General features: G+C 38.1%; 1 protein-coding gene across 2 annotated transcripts in view; it reads left to right on the top strand.

Moving 5' to 3' along the window:
* NVL (nuclear VCP like) overlaps window positions 1–19844 on the top strand; it is a 40576-nt gene that overhangs the window by 14036 nt on the left and 6696 nt on the right. For both annotated transcript variants that reach the window (XM_063152559.1, XM_063152558.1), the window contains exons 14-20: window positions 2644–2862; window positions 4032–4136; window positions 4910–4972; window positions 6112–6231; window positions 7370–7469; window positions 15252–15358; window positions 19131–19207. In XM_063152559.1, the coding sequence (XP_063008629.1) occupies window positions 2644–2862; window positions 4032–4136; window positions 4910–4972; window positions 6112–6231; window positions 7370–7469; window positions 15252–15358; window positions 19131–19207 (791 nt within the window). The remainder of the gene's footprint in view (window positions 1–2643; window positions 2863–4031; window positions 4137–4909; window positions 4973–6111; window positions 6232–7369; window positions 7470–15251; window positions 15359–19130; window positions 19208–19844) is intronic.

Here is a 19844-nt window from a genome sequence, read left to right as displayed (position 1 = left end):
GTTATATTAAAGAATGCTATGCTAAAATTATAAAGAATACAGAAAGGATACAGACAAGAAAGCTTAACAGGAATAATCATGAAAACTTGTGACTCCTTCCAGAGTCCTGACACAGCTGGATGGGGATTGGTCATTAAGTTAAAACAATTCACTTGTTGGATAAACAGTCTCCAAACACATTCCAAAGCAGCAAAACACAGGAGAAACAAATCAGATAATTATATCCTTTTTTCTCTGAGGCTTCTCAGCTTCTCAGGAGAAGAATCCTGGGCAAAGAGGATTTTTCAGAAAATATGACAGTGACACATAACTCTAAATTAGCCATATAATGGGCCTGGAAAAGTAGATCCCAAATCCCAGTCCCCTAAAAATTATGTTCCTGTTTGATACAAGGTGTGGTTTTACCCTGGGAATTTTTGTTTTGTTTGTGCTGTGCTGTTTTGTCTTCTAGCAGAGCAGAGTTTCAAAGAGTGGCTGTATCTCTCTTCAAAAGTGTATTGACTGTAACAGAATTTTAAAAGTATCAGACTTAAACTGAATATTTTGCACCAGCTGTTTGCTGTGCCCTCAGTGAAATGTCTGTGATTATGCCTGGGGCTCTTCCCTGACCTGGTAAAGTCACAGTAAGCCAAAGTCTGGAAGTATTTATGCAGACTTTATTTGCCTTCCAGCTATGTGATTACTTGGGGTAAATCACCCAAGTGGTGTCTAGTACCTGTAGCAGGTTTGAGGAGGAGAGGAGCTGTGAAAGTGCAGCTGGATCTCTGTTGCAGAAAATAATATTTCAATATTATTCAATATTTCAGTGCCAGAATTATTCTCTGGCCTAAGTAACATTAGGGTTAGTGAAGGAGAACAATTTATATAGAAATCCTTGGTCCTACTTCTCAAAATTTGGAGTCTGTATATGCCTTCATTATGTGCAGGCCTCCTAAAGATTTGTGTGGATATAAGTGTGCTGAAATGCACATTGTGCTCAGGTTCTGGTTTTAGGAGGGCTGTCAGAGAGCAGTGGTGCTGTGATGACAGGAATCAGTACAAAAAGCTGTAGTAAGCCTTTGTATTAGTGTAACATAAGCATGGTGCTTCTACCTCCCAGAGCTTCCTGGGGCCTGCTGCAGCCAGAGGAAAGTGGGGAGGGGCAGGTAGCTGCAGCTTTTATCAACATCACCATGATCAAAGGGGTCACTGAGAATGAGGAAGTCTAATCCTAACAAAGCCCGTGTTTTGATAGCTGGCAGGAGGTTGACATAGTCTAATACAGGGTATTGTCATTAAAACCCTTGTGTTATGTTTATAATGGAAAAATAAACATACAAAACCTTTAAAAATCGTTCACACAATTCAAGTAAACAAACCCAGTGGTCTTGGCTGTTTCAGAGGTTCTCTCAATGGCTCTGTTAGGAGGAGGAGGGAGGATTTAAAAGCAATATCAGGCATTCTAAGCACTTGTATTTCTTTGTGGTCAGTTGTAGAGCTATCCTAGCTGAAATTGATAGGAAGTGATACTTTTTCTTCCTACTCCTGTAGGAAAACCATTGAAACTTAACAGAGTTTTTACATTTCTTTTTTTCTCCCTCTATTTTTTAATGAAAATCCTGAAACAGTTCTATTTGTAGCACAATACCAATTTGCTTTGATACTGCCTTAGAATGGGGATGTATTTATGTTATGAAGATCTAAAGTTCTTTGATGGAATATTTTCTCAATTCCCAATATGGAACGGATTGGAGAAATTGGAATGTGCCTCCCTTGGTCACTGTGGTCTGCAGCATGGAGCAGTGCAGAAAAGCATTTTCCTGCATCTCTGTCCTGTTTGCCCAAACTTTATCAGGGTCTGATTGCAGAACCAGGTCTGACCAGGCTGAAGAAATGGTCCTAAAATTCAATGGTGTTCAATCCAAGTGAATGTTCTACAAGTGTCTTAAGATTTTTTAACAGTTTATACAGAACTGAATATTCTGCAAATTGTTGGAATTGTGCTGTCCAGCAGTTTTTCACTTCCTCTTGAAAGCAGTTTCTTGTTACAAGCAGAATGAATACATATAAATAATACATCTTTTGGAAATTTCAGCATGGAAATACCTTTCTCCTAGTCAGTGTGGGAGAAGCAGTAGAAAGGCAAAAAAACATAAATTTTGCCTTCCAGCAACTGGAAGCCAAAAAACATGTGCTAGCTCATTTTCTGTAGCATCTAAATCAAGATTTTAAGCTCAGCTCAGTGCCTTCAGACCTGTTAAATATATACAGAGCTTCCCTGAAACATTTTTATCATTTATAGTAATTTATTTATGGGCATTGTGTATAATAATGTGATTGATAGTTGAAGTGTGGCTTTGAAAAAGCCCTGGAAATGGTTCTGGAAGTCTAACCCAGTTATATAATCTTTTTGTGTTTTTCATGTATGTTAAGGATGAGAAAGCCCTAAAATGGTTCTGGAAGTCTAACCCAGTTGCATAATCTTTTTGTGTTTTCCATGTGTGTTAAGGATGAGAAAGCCCTAAAATGGTTCTGGAAGTCTAACCCAGTTGCATAATCTTTTTGTGTTTTCCATGTGTGTTAAGGATGAGAAAGCCCTAAAATGGTTCTGGAAGTCTAACCCAGTTGCATAATCTTTTTCTCTCCCTTTCCATGTACGTTAAGGATGAATTGCAGAGACTTTTGGATTTGCTGAAGGAGCAAGGCCCCTTGCCTGAGGAGCAGCTGCAGAAGCTGTGCATTGAGATGAATGATTTTATTGTTGCTCTGCCAGCAGTGCAGCCCTCTGCCAAGAGAGAAGGCTTTGTCACAGTCCCTGATGTGACATGGGCAGACATTGGAGCCCTGGAGGATGTTCGGGAGGAGCTGACTATGGCAATATTGGTATGGCCCAACCTTCCTTCCAAAGAGCTTCTGCACTGCCCCCTATGCAGGAAATAAAACTGTTTATTTTCAATATTTATTTAAGGTATAGGAGTGTTTTGCAATTATTGTATTTGTGGGGTGTCCTGTGGCAGGAAGGAATGATGAATCTGACTCCATGTTCTCAGAAGGCTATCATATCATATATCATATATCATATCATATATCATATATCATATATCATATCATATCATGCTAGACTATACTATACTATACTATATTAGACTATAGTATACTATATTAGACTATACTATATTATATTATACTATACTATATTATATTATACTATACTATATTATATTATATTATACTATACTATATTATGTTCTACTATATTATGTTCTACTATACTATACTATACTGAACTGAACTATACTAAAGAATACAAAAAGGATACAGACAGAAGGCTAAAAAGATAATAATGAAAACTCACGACTCTTTCCAGAGCCTTGGCCCTGATTGATCAATAAGTCAAAATAATTCACATAAAACCAATGAATAAACAATCTCCAAACACATTCCACATGTGAGCACAACACATGAGAGGCAAATGAGATAAGAATTTATTTTACTTTTTCTCTGAGGCATCTCAGCCTCCCAGGAGAAAATCCTGGACAAATGGATTTTTTCAGAAAATATGACAGTGGCAAAATATCTTTATTTAAAACAGTCAAGCTTGAATAATTTAATTCAGAATTTATTTCAAGTCTGCTGTCTGTATTTAATATTTAGCTTTTTGTATTTTTGCTTTCAGTGTGTTTGTATTTCTCAATCTTTAAGTATTTTAGAAGTTGTGTACCAATAACCTTGGTTATGCAACTGCCACACAAAGAATTGGGTACAACATAGCTGGAAGCTTAGCAATCTTGCTGCCAATCAGAGGGAAATTTAACATTAACACCTTTAGGTAACTTTGGTGAATAAAATCCTTGCCTCTGAATAAAGATATTTCTCCCATTTAGGGGTAATTAGCAGTGCAAGATACTAAGGTGCTGGTTGAATATTTATTCTTTTAGTCTAAAAAATGGGAATAAAGAACTTACTGTGAGTTATTTTCATCCATCTGTAACTAAAATGAAAATTCCATGTTTTCTTTGTGCCAGAGGTAACGATGATCGTTTCTTTTTTAGGCACCTGTGAGAAACCCAGAGCAGTTCAAAGCTCTGGGCCTGACTACTCCAGCTGGTGTCCTGCTTGCAGGGCCTCCAGGGTGTGGCAAAACACTGTTAGCTAAGGTAATGCATTTCCTGAACATCATGAAAAGCACTGGAGAGTCCTCTTGAAATGGATGTTTTTGTAGGATGAGTCTGGATCATAGTGCAAGAAGTTGGCCTTTTGCACCACATTTCATCAGAAATCTAAATTTGGGCCTTTGTGCTGAAGTTACTTGATTTTTCTTGTATAAAGTAGCAACTTTGCTTGAATGGAGTGGGAATTCCGGCAAAACTTGAAGGAATGAAGTTGATTAAGGAAGAAGTAGCAAAGATGAGAAGAAACTCTATTGGATAATCCTCTATGGAGTATTTTACTGTAGCTAAATTATGTGTTTGGGAGTACTCTGCAACTCTTACTGAAAACACTTCTGTTTTACTTCTTGAGCATTTCAGTTCTTACCACATCTCCATGTAAATGCAGATAATCATGCAAATTTCAGATTGTTTCTCATTTTGTCTTCAGGTGCTTTTATTGAGTTGAATATCTCTTTAACTCCCATAATTATTGGACATTCTTCAGCTGGTGTAGGGGGTGGGGTGTGAAAATGGAACTGCCTCATCAGACAGAGAGAGAACACGTTGCTAAATTCCCTGCTCCCCTCCCACTCTTAATGGCATATAATTATACTTTGTACTGTTTTCTATATTTTGCAAACAGTTGCTGACTGTATGTTCCCCCCCCTTAGATTTGTTTATTACTCTATGGACAGAACCCAAGCAGACATGATAAATGTGTGTTTTAGATCTATATTTATATCTTTATCTATATCTATCTCACTTTACCTTTTCTACAGGCTGTGGCAAACGAGTCTGGACTGAACTTCATATCTGTGAAAGGTCCTGAGCTGCTAAATATGGTATGTGCTAATCATGGGGGTTTTGTTATTTATGGAATTCTTGTCCACAATGTGGGGCAAGCAAAATTCCTGATAATTACACAACTGGTGCTGGTGCAGCTGAAATTGCCTTATTCAACCTCTCCTTAAAGTTTTTAGCAGTGAAGTTGTTCATGTGAAAAGAAAAAAATCACATGTGCAGCTTAAATATTTATCTTAGTTTAAATTACGTGGCAGGTAACCCTTCTTGACTTGAAGGAGGGTTTCTAAATGACCAACTACATGCATCACTGCTTTTCTATAGCATGGAGATTTTAAATGTCAACAGATAAAAGTGCTGTAATTCAAATGTTCAAAGCACTGGACTTAGAAGTGCTGTGATGTAACTTCAGTCCTTTTCAAAGAGAATGTGTTGAACTGGGCAAGGTGGCTGCAGCTCCATTATCAGTAATGTGGAAGCTGAAACCCACATACTGGATTTGATTGATCTCTTCCAAATGTTTTTATATGTCTGCTTCAAGTACTGATACAGGCAGGAAATAAAACAGTTAATGAGGAGCCCAACTTCTGGTGGAATACAGAGAAAATGCTTGGCTGTGGTTCAGAGACTTTGTTAACATATAAATTGAATCAAAACATGTTTGTTTGGAAAAAGTTAAGTGTTTGCATTTACAACTTCATAGCTCCTGTTCCTACAATTCAGCATTCAAAGGGAAATTCTGGCTGACTTTGCAGTTCCCTACCACCAAGCCCCTGTCTTCAGGCAACAACTCTGTGAACTTCAGATGTTCATTGTGTTCACATTGCTCACTGGGTTTGTTCGTGAACAGCTGAACAACAGGGTCCTTAATTAAGACTCATTTGTTAATTCTCATCACCAAAATGATGGCAAGTTACAGTTCTTGCCCAGAAAAAAGGAATTCTGTTAAACTCTGAATGTTCTGCAAATTGTCATAAGTCAACTAGTGACAGTTCCCATGTAAATCATGATCAGCGAGGAAACAGAGACAAGGGACTGGTGTCAGAAAAAAAACCACATTACTAGATTGCATTTCTCCCTTGCAAAGTACCTTAAATGCCGTTTAAAACTATTGATTATTTTTCCCAAGCAAAATCTCTGTGCCTTACACTGTTTCAAGCTGTTTCTCTTGCTGTTGCAGTACGTGGGTGAAAGCGAGCGCGCCGTACGCCAGGTGTTCCAGAGGGCCCGGAATTCTGCCCCCTGTGTGATTTTCTTCGATGAAGTTGATGCTTTGTGCCCTCGCAGGTCTGACCGTGAGGTGAGTCTGCCTTGAGAGAGCTCCCCAAATAAATGCTCTCAGTTACAGCTTTTGGAACATTGCAGGCAACAGAAGTACCCAGAAGTATTTCCCAAGTATTACCCAGTATTTCCCAAGAAAGGTAATCCACTAGGCTTTTATTTGAGGGAAATAGTGTTGATCAAATTTTATAAAGCTTAACACTTTTTTCCGTATGCATATATGAAAAAAAAATATCCAGAGAAATTCAGGTTAAGCTGTAGCCACATTCTCTCCACAGAGGAAAGCAAGGCATGATTCTTCCCAAGAATATTTCTGGGTTTCACATTCTCTGAACCTCAGAGAAAGGAAAAACAATTCTTATCTCATTTGCTGTGCCTGTGTTTGTACCAAAGTAGAATGCAATATGGAGATTGTTTACCAAATTGATGGTGTTTTTGTTTCCTTGGGCTATCAGGGCCAAGTGTGTGTGTGTCAGGACTGTTGGGTGACAGTCATGGGATTCTGTGCAGTGTGTGCAGAGTTGAGTGCTTGGCAGATTCAGTTTAGATGCAATGTAATATAGTTTAATACAGTATTGAATAATATAATATAATAGAGTAATTAATTAGCCTTCTGATAAGATGGAGTCAGATGCATAATTTCTCTCCCCCTCACTGGGGGCAAAAATATCATTGATATTAAGCTATTAAGTTTGTTTATAGGATGTCACTACTATGGAATTACTGTTTACCTCTCAGTACCTCACCTGCTTAAAATGTTGTTTCAGAGGTTTCGATATTTAAGAACTCCTTCCCTCAAAAAACTGAATATTGAGAAATTTTGTGTCTTCTTGTTGAGGTAGATATCAGTATGACTAGTACAAATATTTATATGTACTCCTTTAAGTGAATTCTTTAGTTTTGATGGGAAAGAAAAGGTTTGCCACGTGTTAAAATACATGGGAAGTGTGTAGCTAGCATGAATTTGGGATGGAGATGTACTGAGAGTATGAGAGAAGGAATCCACAATGCAACTCCATTGAAAGTGTGGAAAAGAAATTTTTTCTTTGAGTATGATATTTCAGTGCAGGGACTTAGTAGATCTTTTGTTTCTTGAAATGTTGACATTCCCACTGTTTGTGTTTCTTTGATTTGTTGTCCAATTTCCCCTCCCAAAGTCAGGAGCCAGCGTGCGGGTGGTGAACCAGCTCCTCACCGAGATGGACGGGCTGCAGCAGCGACAGCAGGTTTTCATTATGGCTGCCACAAACAGGCCAGGTGAGCAGCCAGAGGTTACAAACAAGGAATCAGGCATCCTTGGGTCTCCTTTAACAAAGTCATGTGTTCCTAAATATTTGAATTCTGCAACTAAGCCGGTTCTGTACTTAAAATTACAGTGTCTGCTCAAATCCAAAGCTTTTCTGATCAGTTAATCATGTTCATGTGGTATTGTGAGATAAAACAATCTCTTTAAAATGTGTCTCACTTAGCACCTGGTATCACTGCTGTTAAAAAGCTTTGAAAGACCCTTGACTGCTGTGGTTTATCTCCTTGCAATGTAGAAGCAGAAAAGAGACCTAAAATATTCTTTTTTTACTGCTTAAATTGATTTTCTATCTAAAGCAGCTTTATAGTTTTCTGCTATATATCTTTTTTTTTTTTTTTTTTTTTTGCCTTTAGACATCTGTCTCATGTTAAGTCATTTTTCCATTTGCTTATCTTTTGCTTCCTGGGCTGTGTGTTCCACACTAGACTCTGTTTGGAGCAGTTACTCTTCTTTTGCTTCATGTCCAGCTTGGATATTAACAATTGTGTTTGCTCCCTCTCTGGCTCTTCAGTTTTTGGCAGCTCTTGCAATTCCAGCAGCATCTTCTCAGTTAATAGGCTAAACACTGATGTCTGCTTTACAAACATCATGTGTTTTACAGGCAAATTTCTGTCTCTGTTTCTGGGTTTGCTTTGTATTATGGAGAAGCTTTGTGTTTTATACATAGCAAGAAACCTGTCTTTCCTGAATCTGAATTCCATGTAGAAGCTGTAGGTTGTAGATAAAGGAATTTGTTGTCAGTGTAGAAAGAAACAAGCACAAAGGTGTTGCACTTCCTTGGTTATGATTATTTTCCTGAATATTGCCAGTGGAATGAAATACATGGTTACAAATCTGTCTTGGTAAAACCATACTGGTGTGGGTACCACAATTCTGGAAAGAACCTCTGCACCTAGAACAGGTATTTGGCAAATTCCTACTTAAAGTGACACACAGTTATTTCTTACCTGCATGTATTAAGTAAGGACAAGATGTAGTTTTGCTGAGAAATGGCTTAACAGGAAAAATAGTAGCATGGCTATTTTGGATATAATTTGGAAGGTGGGAAAGTTAAAATACTTGATATTGCTTTTGTTCTATAAGGAAAATTTGGTCTGAAATCATTTAGAATAAGCAACTGCTAGGTGGGTTTTTTTTTTTTTCCAAAGTTCAAAAGCTTCAAAGATTTGGAGGAAGATCTTCTTATGTCTCAAATTCTTTGCACCATGAGAGACTTTCAAGCCTTCTTCGTGGTGAAGTATGAGCAGTAGGGGCTTAAATCTCTACCTGCTTGTACAATTTCTTTGATTTAAAGTGTCAGAGCAGAATAGAAAATAAGGTTATGCTGTGTATAGATGCAGTTGGATGTACCAGGAGTGCTGGTGGGAGTGCCACCAAGTTGCCTTAGCAAAGAGATCTCTCCCTAAATTAGCTGTGCTATTTCAAGTATTTGTATCAAGCAGCCCTGTTTGGAAGTGTTTCACAAGGGCTTCATGTCTAATTACTGACTTGTCATTAGCTCTGGCTGCTAATGAGAGCTGGGGCTGGGAATTCCAGCCCTGTGGAAGTGAGGGCACATCCAGCTGTACTTCCTGCACTGCCTCCTCAGCTGCTTGGGCAGGGGGCCAGTCCTTCTTTGGGCTCCTCTTTGTCATTTTTCTGAGCCAAGGATTCCTCTGTGCAAGCACTCCAGCAGCTTCACCAGGGCCAGCTTAGGGTAAATATTGCTCAGATGGTAATTTCAAAATATAAATATTTATGTGTGGTAGGTTTGCCCTAATTCCTTGGCTTAGATATACACTGATTCTGTGCTTGCTTACAGGTCTGATTTTCATGCGTATGTGAAATAGCACCTGTCAGTTGTGAATTCCCCTCTCTATAAGCCTTATACAAAGTGCATTTTTACCCTTATGTAGTTAGGAAATACCTCTGGAATGGTTTTAGGATATTTTTTTCCCCCTTCAGTTTTAAAAAGTCACTATCACCTTTTTCAGCTGCAGTGGAAGATCTACTGTTTGACCATACAGGAATAGTTAAAATTACAAAACTTTACCAAATAATGAGGTTTGGGCTCATATTTGAGGGCAGCTGGGAAATGTGTAAGGCATGAAATCAGCAGTGTATTTTTAGTCAGTGACATTGGTGAAAAAAGGGGATTTGAGGTAAAAATGCCAAATGTAAAGAAGATGCAAATGCAGGGTTATCAAATACAATTAATTTCTATTTATTGAATTAGTAGATGAATTTATATCCTTCAATTTGGTGATTTTGATAAAGATACAAGGAGTTGTTTTGCCAACATTAATAAAATATTTCTTCTTCAGCTGGAAGATGCCATTTGGATAGGGTGGGTGTCTTGCTTCAGAAGGACTATGCAGATATATATATGTGTGTGTATATGTATATATATGTGTGTGTGCATATATATATAAATATATATATAAATTATATAAATATATATAGAGAGAGACACACAAAAATATATATAAATATATATATACAAATATATATATATAGACACACACAAATATATATATATATATGTGTGTGTATATATATATATATGTATATATATATACATATATACATTTTGGGAAGGTTTAGACCATAAATTTTTGCTGTGATATTTGCAATTGTCAATATGAGGAAATACAGTTTCATCAGAACAATTTCTACTGAAGTTGTGGTTAACCTGGAAAAAACTGATGTTTCCCTCCTGTAGTTTATTCAGTGTTCATGGGCCATAGGAGGAGGCAGTGCTCACCAAATGAGGTTTTGCTGGTTTGGTCTGTGTAGTTGAAAGGAGCACACTGCAGGTAGAGAGCAGTGAAGTCTGTGCTAGTAAAGCACTCTTAGTCACCTTAAGAGTGCAAAGCCCAAGCAGAGATCTGTAGGACAGGCATAGCTTAGACTGGCTGGTATAATGAGCTAATTCCCCCAAACAATTAAAGTTGTGGTGCCTGAAAAGGTTTTTAAATCTTTGTAAGAAAGATTTTTCTGTCCTGGTTGTGGTGAGTAGAGGAGCTGCTGGGGAGGGGAGTTGTGTAATGTAAAGCTAAATAATATTATGTGTCCCAGCAGAACTTCTGCAGTCTTCCACTGAGCCAGTGCTGTGAAGTGAGATCTCATGGTTTTTAATCCATATTGGTATAATTTATTGGGAGAGAAAATGGCTTTTCAAAATGCTTTTTTTTTCGGAATGATGGCATGTGTGGTAGCTTTGAGAGTTGGTTGCTGGTACTGTTCATGACTGTTGTGTTTGCTGAAATCATTGTGCAATAGGAAGAGTCTTCTCTCATAAGTTATTATTACTGTTGTTATTGTTGTTATTGCTGTTATTATTGTTGTTGTTGTTATTGTTTAGGAGTAGTTAGGACAGCAGTGGCTCAACCACTTTTGGCATTAAGGTTTATTCCTGGCACAGTTGTTGCAGTGAGGTGTTGGCACCTGGGACAAAGTATTACTGTGAAATGGTGGTGGTTTTTACCCAAATTCTCTTTTATATAGCCTTTAAACACTTGCAAGGCTTTAAATCCCATTTTGGCAAAGGGGAGGCACAATAGATTGGTTCCTTTGTTTATCATCTACAATCTGCAAGTGGTAATTCTTATTCTGGCAGTGCTGAAAAAAGCCTTTGATATGCCCTAAAAAGCAGGATATTTGAATGTTTTTTGCATTTACTCAATGACTTTGAGTGTCCTCTGCAGATATTTCTTGACTCCTCCTAAATTAGCAGGGATGCAATATTCCCAAGTCGATCTCTTTCCACCTAAATGCAGAATCAATGTCAGACTTTGTCTGAAGAGGATTAAACTTTTAAAGCATTTGGTATTATTAGAGAGTGGTGAAAAAATAGAGGCAGAAATGTCTTGTCTTGTTAGTACCTTTATGGGTCACAATAATTAGTTCCTTTCCCAGCCTACTTCCTTTCCCAAATTCAAGGCTAAATACTACACAACAGCCAAACACTACTGTTGAAAAAAATCTATAATTTCCTACAACTTTCTAGCTACCAGTTTGAATTTCAGGATGGGAGACTGCTGCTTTCTGCTCTTCTCTTACTTCCCCAGGCTTTGCACATTATAAACTCCCTAGAGAAATGCTGCCCAAGGCATCAGCAGCATTTCCCCTGGGATCTAGGGAGCTGTTTGTCATGTGAGGAAACAGACAAGAGAGTGATTTAAAACTGGACATAAATTGTGATGATGTCTTGCTGTTATTCATGGCCTCTTTCTCTAGCTTGCTTCAATTAATTCTTGCAAAATTCCTCATCTGCTCTTACCTTTGAGCACAGTCCTGGTTTCAGTGAGTTCTATTTTTGTTGGCAAGTTTATTTTCATTTTTTTAGAGCTATTCACCTGAACCACATGTTTTGAAACACAATTAAAAAAATAATCACCAGTCTTTAACAATAGTTACAGTTTGGGCTTGGGCATTGTTTATGTTTTTACCTGTTTATACATGTTGCTGAATTAAAGGCAAGATAAGATCTAAGAAAAGCACTTAATACATGAAGCATGGAACAATTTCTTTCATAATAGTTCTAATTCACACAAATGATATTTCTGCATTTCAGCAGCCCTTGAGTGTTGTGTACCTTTCACAGTAACTTCAGTTGTTAAGTGCAGCTCAGAAAAGCTTTCAGGGCTTCTGAGCCTGCATTTCAGAACATCACAAATGAGAGGGCCTAGGTCTTGTGTACTTCAGATCTATTTTTAAAAGCTGGAGTGAAGCATGGGAGAAGTTTGATGGACTCACACAACAGCTGTCATTACTTGTATGCATTGACCTTCTGTAAATGTGCTTGGCTGCTCTGCAGCTGAGATAAGACGTGAATAATCAACTAGAAATAAATGTGGGACTAAGATTCTATTACAGAGCAATGGAATGTCCCTGTGTAGGAATTCATGTGCAGATACTTTCAAAAATTTGCAGTAGTTTGAAGAGCAGTGCAGCAAACTGAAATGTGACTTCATTCTCTAGAGGTTAATGCCTGTTTGAACCCTTAAGAACAGAGCAAGGAATGGATGTACCGTAAATATCTTCTCATGCAATTTTGTCAGATTATTTGGAAAATTATACTACTGTCTTCTAATGACCACTTCAGAAAGACAGGAAATTATTAACATTTCTCCCAGTAGAAATATATTCTGTCTGTGAGACAACTGCTTGGAAAAGGAGTGCTGTGTTTCATCACATTCCCATCCTTCACTTTCCTTCCAGCTTGAGGAATAATAATAGGCTTGGAAAGAGGTATCTGCAATAACTGCCTTAATTTCATTAAAATGGTAAATGTATCTAAAATGAGTTGACTCTCTTCTGTTTAGATTAGTTTTAAGATAATAGATATGGAGGGAGTGCTGTGATTTACCAGGGTGGAATGCTTTGAAATTCCTTCAAGGGGTACCTTGTTCAGTTCTTTTAAATGGATATGAATGCATCTAATGAGTGAGTTTGTCCACTGAGTAAATATTAATTTTCTGGGTTATGTGATGAGTTTTCAAGAACTTGAGGCCCAGATCTGAACCAGAAGAATGAAATGAGTTGATTCATAAGGAGATGAGGAGTGTTTGAGACTTTGGTGTGGTCTTGTTGCTGTAAACCACCATTAGTGCAGCTTATCTGGTTCTGTCAGTTGTGGTAACTTTTTGAATGTAGGCAGTGTGATAATTTCCATACATAAAGGTGAATGCAGCTTCTTCATATTGTTGGACAAATAGCAAGTACCATGTTGTCAGTGTGCAAAATGGAAACTGTGTTTCCCATAGCAAGCTTAATATTTTAAAATATTATTTAATAGTTTATTTTTGGAACATTAGAATGGGGAGATCAGCAAGTGCCTGGTGGTGTAATGCAGGCCCTATTGAGAGTATTTGTTTTGGTGTTTGTAACAGATCCTTTGAGTGAACTTTGCCATCTCCTATTAATAATAATGTGATAAGGAACACAGGAACAGGAAAGTGCACTTGTGTCAAAAGCAAGACAAAGTGTCATCTGGAACAATGCACAGATGTATAAATAAGATGTTTCTGTCTGTGCCTGCCATGGCAAGGATTCTGTTTAACTCTTGTTTCATCAGGTCTGGATTAAATTAATACAAGTAATTCCTTTTTTTTTTCCCTCACCATTCTCATCACATTAGCATCTACATGAGCTGATTTTTCTTCCATAGGTGTTTCTGCCCATGACTGCTGTATCCTGGGGGGGGAAAAGCTTTTTTCCAAGAAAAAGATAACAGAGTTGTCCTCTAAGCATAACTGAGAGAGCAACTTGAACAAAACCATGCCCATCTTTAAAAAGTGGATCAAGACCATACTGTGATAGGATCAGGCAGTTCAAGTGTGGACAGAGTTAAACAGACTTTTTTCATTTGCAAAAAAGTGATAGTTTAACTTCCCTGCTACTGTTTTGGGGCTTGGGTGGTGTCTGTCACTGCACAGTAAAGATTAGCAGCTTCACTTTTTGCAGTCCTTCACCTTTAATGTACAGGAATGCAGTAATTTGTCTGTGAGCTCTGTTCTGTCAGGAGGGCAAAGCCAATGCAGGCTGTTGGCAGCTTCATTGGGAGGCCTTGATAATTTCCAGCTTCAGACTGAGATGCAATCATCAACTGTCACTTTAGGGAGAGGTTCTTGCAGTAACTATAATTTATATACTTTCAAATAGGCTGTCATAGTAAAAATGTACATTTCTTTATATCTTCTGTGAGTGCTTGTGTGACTTTGCTGCTCACATTACTGTGGCATGAGGGATATCAGAGAGTTACAGAATCATTTAGGTTGGAAAAGACCTCGGAGATAGTGGAGTTAACCCATCGCTAAACCTCAAGTGTCCCCAAGTGTCACATCTGCAGGTCTTTTCAGTACCTCCAGGGATGGTGACTCCACAGAATTCCTTAGTGGAACAGATTCATACCATTATTGGGTTTTGGTAGATAGGGAAATGGGGCATCAAGAAGCATTGAGAAACATCATGCAGGCAGTTTGTGCTGAAACACAGACAGGAATTGAGGCTTTATATGCCCTGTCTGTATCTCTTGTTATACAAATAGTCAGTATTTACATCCTGACTGACTTTGTGTACATTTGGTATCACAGCCTGTGGTGTTAAAAGGCAGCTGCACATTTCTGTTACTCTTAAGCTTTGAATGGTTTTCTAGAAACATTTCTGATAATTTTTGTTTTCTTATTTCTCCACACATAATAAATTTGGAGTCTGTAGCTCTCCCTGGGTAACTAATTGTGTACTTTGCAGCTATTTTTGGTATTTTCCTGGGTTTGCTGTTTCACCATTCAGATAACCATGATGTAATAGAAATACAAATGACCAATAAAATTAGGTTTGCATATGGATGATTGTGATTGTGTGTGCTTGTTATGCTTGGCTTATCATTGTCCCTTTGGGTAGAGTTCCTTCCAGTAGAAGAAACTGCTAATAATTAATGTGGAATTCCTCAGCAAAAATGTTCTAATTCTGTATTGCCAAATATAGAGTTGTCCTCTTATCTGAAGAGATGAAACTGGTATTTATGAGCCATCATTGATCAGCTGTGGCTTAATTTTACTGGCTGTTAGAGACTTGTTGACAAAAATGAAACTTTTTCATAAAGCTCAGAGCTTTAAATGCATGTGCATGACACAAATCCTTCTTTGAGTCTTGGGACAAACATGCATGTATTCCTTGTCATGTGCAGATATTCCTAAGGGTGCAACTCATTTCTGGATTAATTCTTTTCTGTTTTTCCTCTCCCTAAGATATCATTGACCCAGCTATCCTGAGGCCTGGTAGGCTGGATAAAACACTCTATGTGGGTTTGCCACCACCTGCAGATCGACTTGCTATTCTAAAAACCATCACCAAAGTGAGTATTTGGAATATATCCTTCATTTTGAAGCTTGGTGGAATGCTGTAAGACAAATTAAATGTTACAAAAAATGCAGGATCCTGTCTCATGAAACACTTTCAGCTATTCCATGAGGTCATAAAAATAAACCCTGAGCCCATCTGCTGTTAAATTTGCTCTGGGACTGCAAGGGGCTGATGAATCTTGGGAAAAGCAAACCTGTTAAACACAGAAGTTGCTGCCTTGATAGTCACAGCTTGAACAGATTTAATTAGAAGATTCCTATCAGAGTGAGTAATGGGCCTGGACGTGTTTTGTAAGCTTTTTTTGGGGGGTTCCAGACATTCAGGAGAATGATTCACAAGCTCCATCTATGCTTGCTCAACAGTAGTTGTGACACCTAATTTGCTTTAGGATGAAAAGGAGCTTGTGATGATTGAGGTTGTGTGTTAAAGTAAATGTGAAAATGTACAATCTGTGCCTTCATGGGTCCTTCCTGTGGTGGACAGCACAATCTGCCACTTCAGACACTTGGATTATAGAATTCTGGGAGTGTTTCTCCAGGTAGGGCACAGCAGGAATCAAGGCCTTAAAAAGAACATAAAAAGCATAATAATTACTTGGGTATTTCCTACTTTTTCAGTAGATCAACATTGATTTTTAAGACCAGGTGTTCTGTCAGATCTTGATTTGAGCTGCAAAGGAGACAAAGTCTTTGCTCTAGAGGAAAGACAGCATTATGAGAAGTCTGGCAAAAATTGTTTAGTGTATTTGTAATAAGGGTTAACCAGACTTGTGGACTTGTGTAACCTTAAAGTTGTGGTGTACAGGCAATAGTTGATTCAGAATTCAGAAAGTGAGAACTTGTTCCAGCCTGTTCTTTCATGCCAAAATGGATGTTCACAGGGTGACCTCTCATTACAAATTCAGGATGTTAGACTTTCCTTCATTTGTTCTGTGCTTTGCTTCATGGATGAAAATAGATTGAGTATTCCCCTATTTGCTATTTGTAGACAAGTTTGTTATTTCTAAGTTTTACAGAAATACTTCAGTTCATACTTTTTACAACCCTGTTCTTAATGTCCTTCATGAGATATTGAGAGAAATTGAGTGTCACATCTCTGAATACTGTAAGGAATCACAATTTTTATTTTACCAGATTTATTTTCACATAATTAGGTAATGAGGGCTGTAGGGGAATAGTGTAGCAGAGCTTGGTGCTTTGCTGCCTTCCCTGGAGCAGAGCTGGCATTAAACAGAGGTGATTTCTGTCACTCTCACAGCCACACCAAGGTACAGGAACCCCCCTGGCAAGGGCAGGATCACTCATGGGCAACTCTGAGCACAAGGAGCTGTACTGAGTCCTCACTTCATCTCTGGCTTCCTCTTGCATGTCAGTGACCAGCTGGCTGTTGGGGAGAACTGTTTGAGTTTCCCACCAGGAATCAAACTCAGAATTGCATTTACTGCCATAAATCCTGGCCGAGGCCGCTGGAAGGTGTCTTTGCTCCCTTCTCCTGGGAATCTTTGTGCCTACAATCCTGTCTTCCTGTTGGGATAACACCAAGAGGAGTGGCAGTGGGATGTGGTAACCCTGTTATTATCCCACTGCCAGAATATTTTTGTCTTCTGCTGACATCAGCTTTGATGTGAACTTACCTGCTTGTGGGCCTTCCTGACAGCAGGAATACCTTGCACTGTGTTTGTCAGCTTGGTTTCTGTGGATCCCCTCACTGGTTATCATGTTGCTTATCTTCCTTTTTGGAATGCAAGATGCTTTCATGCATGCTTAACTCACACTAGTCTGGCTATTTTGATTACAAATCCTTGTGGTGAATGAGGAGTTAACTCCTACACATCTTTAAAGATTTATCTGAAAGAAGAACATGGAGTAGGAAGAGGGGAAAATGTTTTAAATTAATTGAAATGCTTTAATTTTTGTCAGATTTCATCCATGCATTCTAGGTGAGGAAGTGTGAAAAATTTGAGAACATATTTGCTCAAGGCCAGAGAAAACAAAATGTTTGGTGCAGATGTGAGTGGCTTCTGAATGCTGGCATGCATTCCCAGAAATCTCCTAGGAAACATGCACAGCATGTGGAAACTGAATCCTTGCTGAGTGAAAACATGGATGCTTGGAAAGGCAGCATGAGGGGCAGAAAAGGGACTTGGGGGGAGGAACAGGCTGTCAGGAAGACAGCCTAAATGTGGTTGTGAAAGACTTTTATTTCAGTTAACTTGTACAAATCAGTCATTCCCAATTATGCACATGATGCAAGAGAAGCCTGCCTCCACATGTTTCAGGTACTGCTGCACTTAAACATTCCTGGAAGCTGCATCAAGCTCCTCTGCTGCACAGAGCTGGGCTCCAGAGCAGGGAGAGCAAAAAATGCCACAAAAAATGTTTATTGTATTTGCTCCACAAAACAATAGGTTAAACATTTGTTTTTAGCAGAGAAGGCATCTCTCTGGCTTGCAGTTTCCCATAAGAATTACTAAAGTATCCCATATGAAGTTGTAACCTTGTTTCCAGGTTAAAGTCTCTCCTTTCAGGATGTTTTCAAATCAGGCTGCTCCTTTTTCTTTTTGTTGTGGTGTTATTCTGGATTTTTTCCCTTTCTAACTGTTAAAGATTCATTCAAGATTGTTTCCTTACTCTGCCTAGTCCTTGACTGTTCCACTGTCTGTTAAGTATTCAAGTATTTTAACTTGCCAGGTTAAATACACATTTTATTTTTGTGTATTTATAAAATACACATTTTATTTTTTCTCTTGAAAGTATTGTAGGTATGCAGAATATTAGTTCCTCTGAAGGAGTCAGAAAATATTTATGTGAATTTGTGCATTTCTGTCAAATGAGAAACATATCATTTTATCCTAAAAGTGTTATTTTCTGTCAAAACTCAGATATTGTTTGATCAAAGAGACATCTTGAATCTCTGTACTATCATGATGATCCTTTATTGTTGTCTAAGGATAACAGGAGGATCTCCAACATCTTACAGTGTTTGGAAATTTTGTTGGCTAGTTTCAAATACCATTTGAAATTGAAATATCATTTAAGACTTTTGCTGTTGGAAATGCAGAAATAATAACAAAAGAAACCACTTCTGGAATCTTTGTGGAGGAAGCAGTAATAATATGGAAAAGTAGTGTCCAAAAATCTACAGTATATCTAAACTCCTGTGAAACCTAAATGGAAAACTTCTAAGTTTGAAAATCTATATCCAGAATATAAAAGATAGACAATTAATTTAGTCTTAAATGTGATAAGACTAAACTGACATGCCTATTGCTTAGCTGTTTGATTTCAACACCCAGTAAAACCAGAGGAAGTTCAGCTAAACAAGCTGCTGAAGCAACCAACCATTATTAAAAATAAGCCCACATATGGAATACAGTTGTTGTTACAATGCCCTGGGGCAGGCTGGCCATAATTTCCTTAGAGAAAATCTAATCTGTGGGTGGCAAGTTAAAATTCACCATTGCTTAACATTTCCTAATTAAATGGTTTTAAGGCTGATTCTCCTTCTTGCCAGATTGAGGTTAAAAATATTTATATTTGTGGATATTGCAGGAATCTTGTCAGATACTTATATGATTCCTGATTAAAGGAACTTCATCACTTCAGGGATGGTAGATGTAAAAGAAAAGAAGTTTTCTTACCTTTTCTTTTTGAAAGATACCTATATGATTCCTGATTAAAGAAACTTCATCATTTCAGGGATGGTAGATGTAAAAGAAAAAAACTTTTCTTACCTTCTCTTTTTCTTTACCTCAACCCCTTTAGGATGGCACCAGGCCTCCCCTGGGCAGGGATGTGAGCCTGGAGGAAATTGCTTACAGTGAGCACTGTGATTGTTACACGTGAGTATCTTCCACTTTTGACTTTCACACTTCATGTGCAGTGCCAGCAGTCTTTGGTGCATGATCAGCTGTGTTTTGCTGGTATTATTAATAGGGTTTTTTAACTTTATAAACCTTTTCCCTTGTGTTTCTTCCCAAGAAGTTGGTAGGAATATATGGATGCTAAATCTTCATCTGGAATAGTCTTCCCATTGCAAATACAGAACAGTGGAGGCCTTTTGGTTTTCTTTGGTTTTATTTTATGATTCTTGCATCATCTGAGGAACAAAGAGCCCTCTTTAGGTTGTGGGCCCATACACAATGGTGATGAAAGCAAATTGGTGAAGCAGCCATAACCAGCTTGTTCTGTCACAGGGTTGAGAGCAATCTGTCTGACAAAGGATTGCTTTTATTCCCATTCCAGCTTTGGGAATAGCAAGGTGTGGCTTTAGGGAAAGCTTGATGACCATACCTGTCAGAATAATTTGCAGTTATGGTCCATAAAATTTAAAAAGCTTTAAGCTATTCAATAATTTAGTAATACTCAGTGTTTTTATGGAGCTCACAAAAGATAAACTTTATGACAGGCTGCTTGCCACAATATTATTGGGAAAGATGAGTAATTTTTCTTTCTACACCTTTCACTCACTGGTTTATA

Source organism: Melospiza melodia, chromosome 3 (assembly GCF_035770615.1).
Source record: "Melospiza melodia melodia isolate bMelMel2 chromosome 3, bMelMel2.pri, whole genome shotgun sequence".
In the NCBI taxonomy this organism is placed as follows: domain Eukaryota; kingdom Metazoa; phylum Chordata; class Aves; order Passeriformes; family Passerellidae; genus Melospiza; species Melospiza melodia.
Note: the sequence above shows the minus strand (reverse complement) of the source record. Positions and strands in the feature narration are given on the sequence as shown.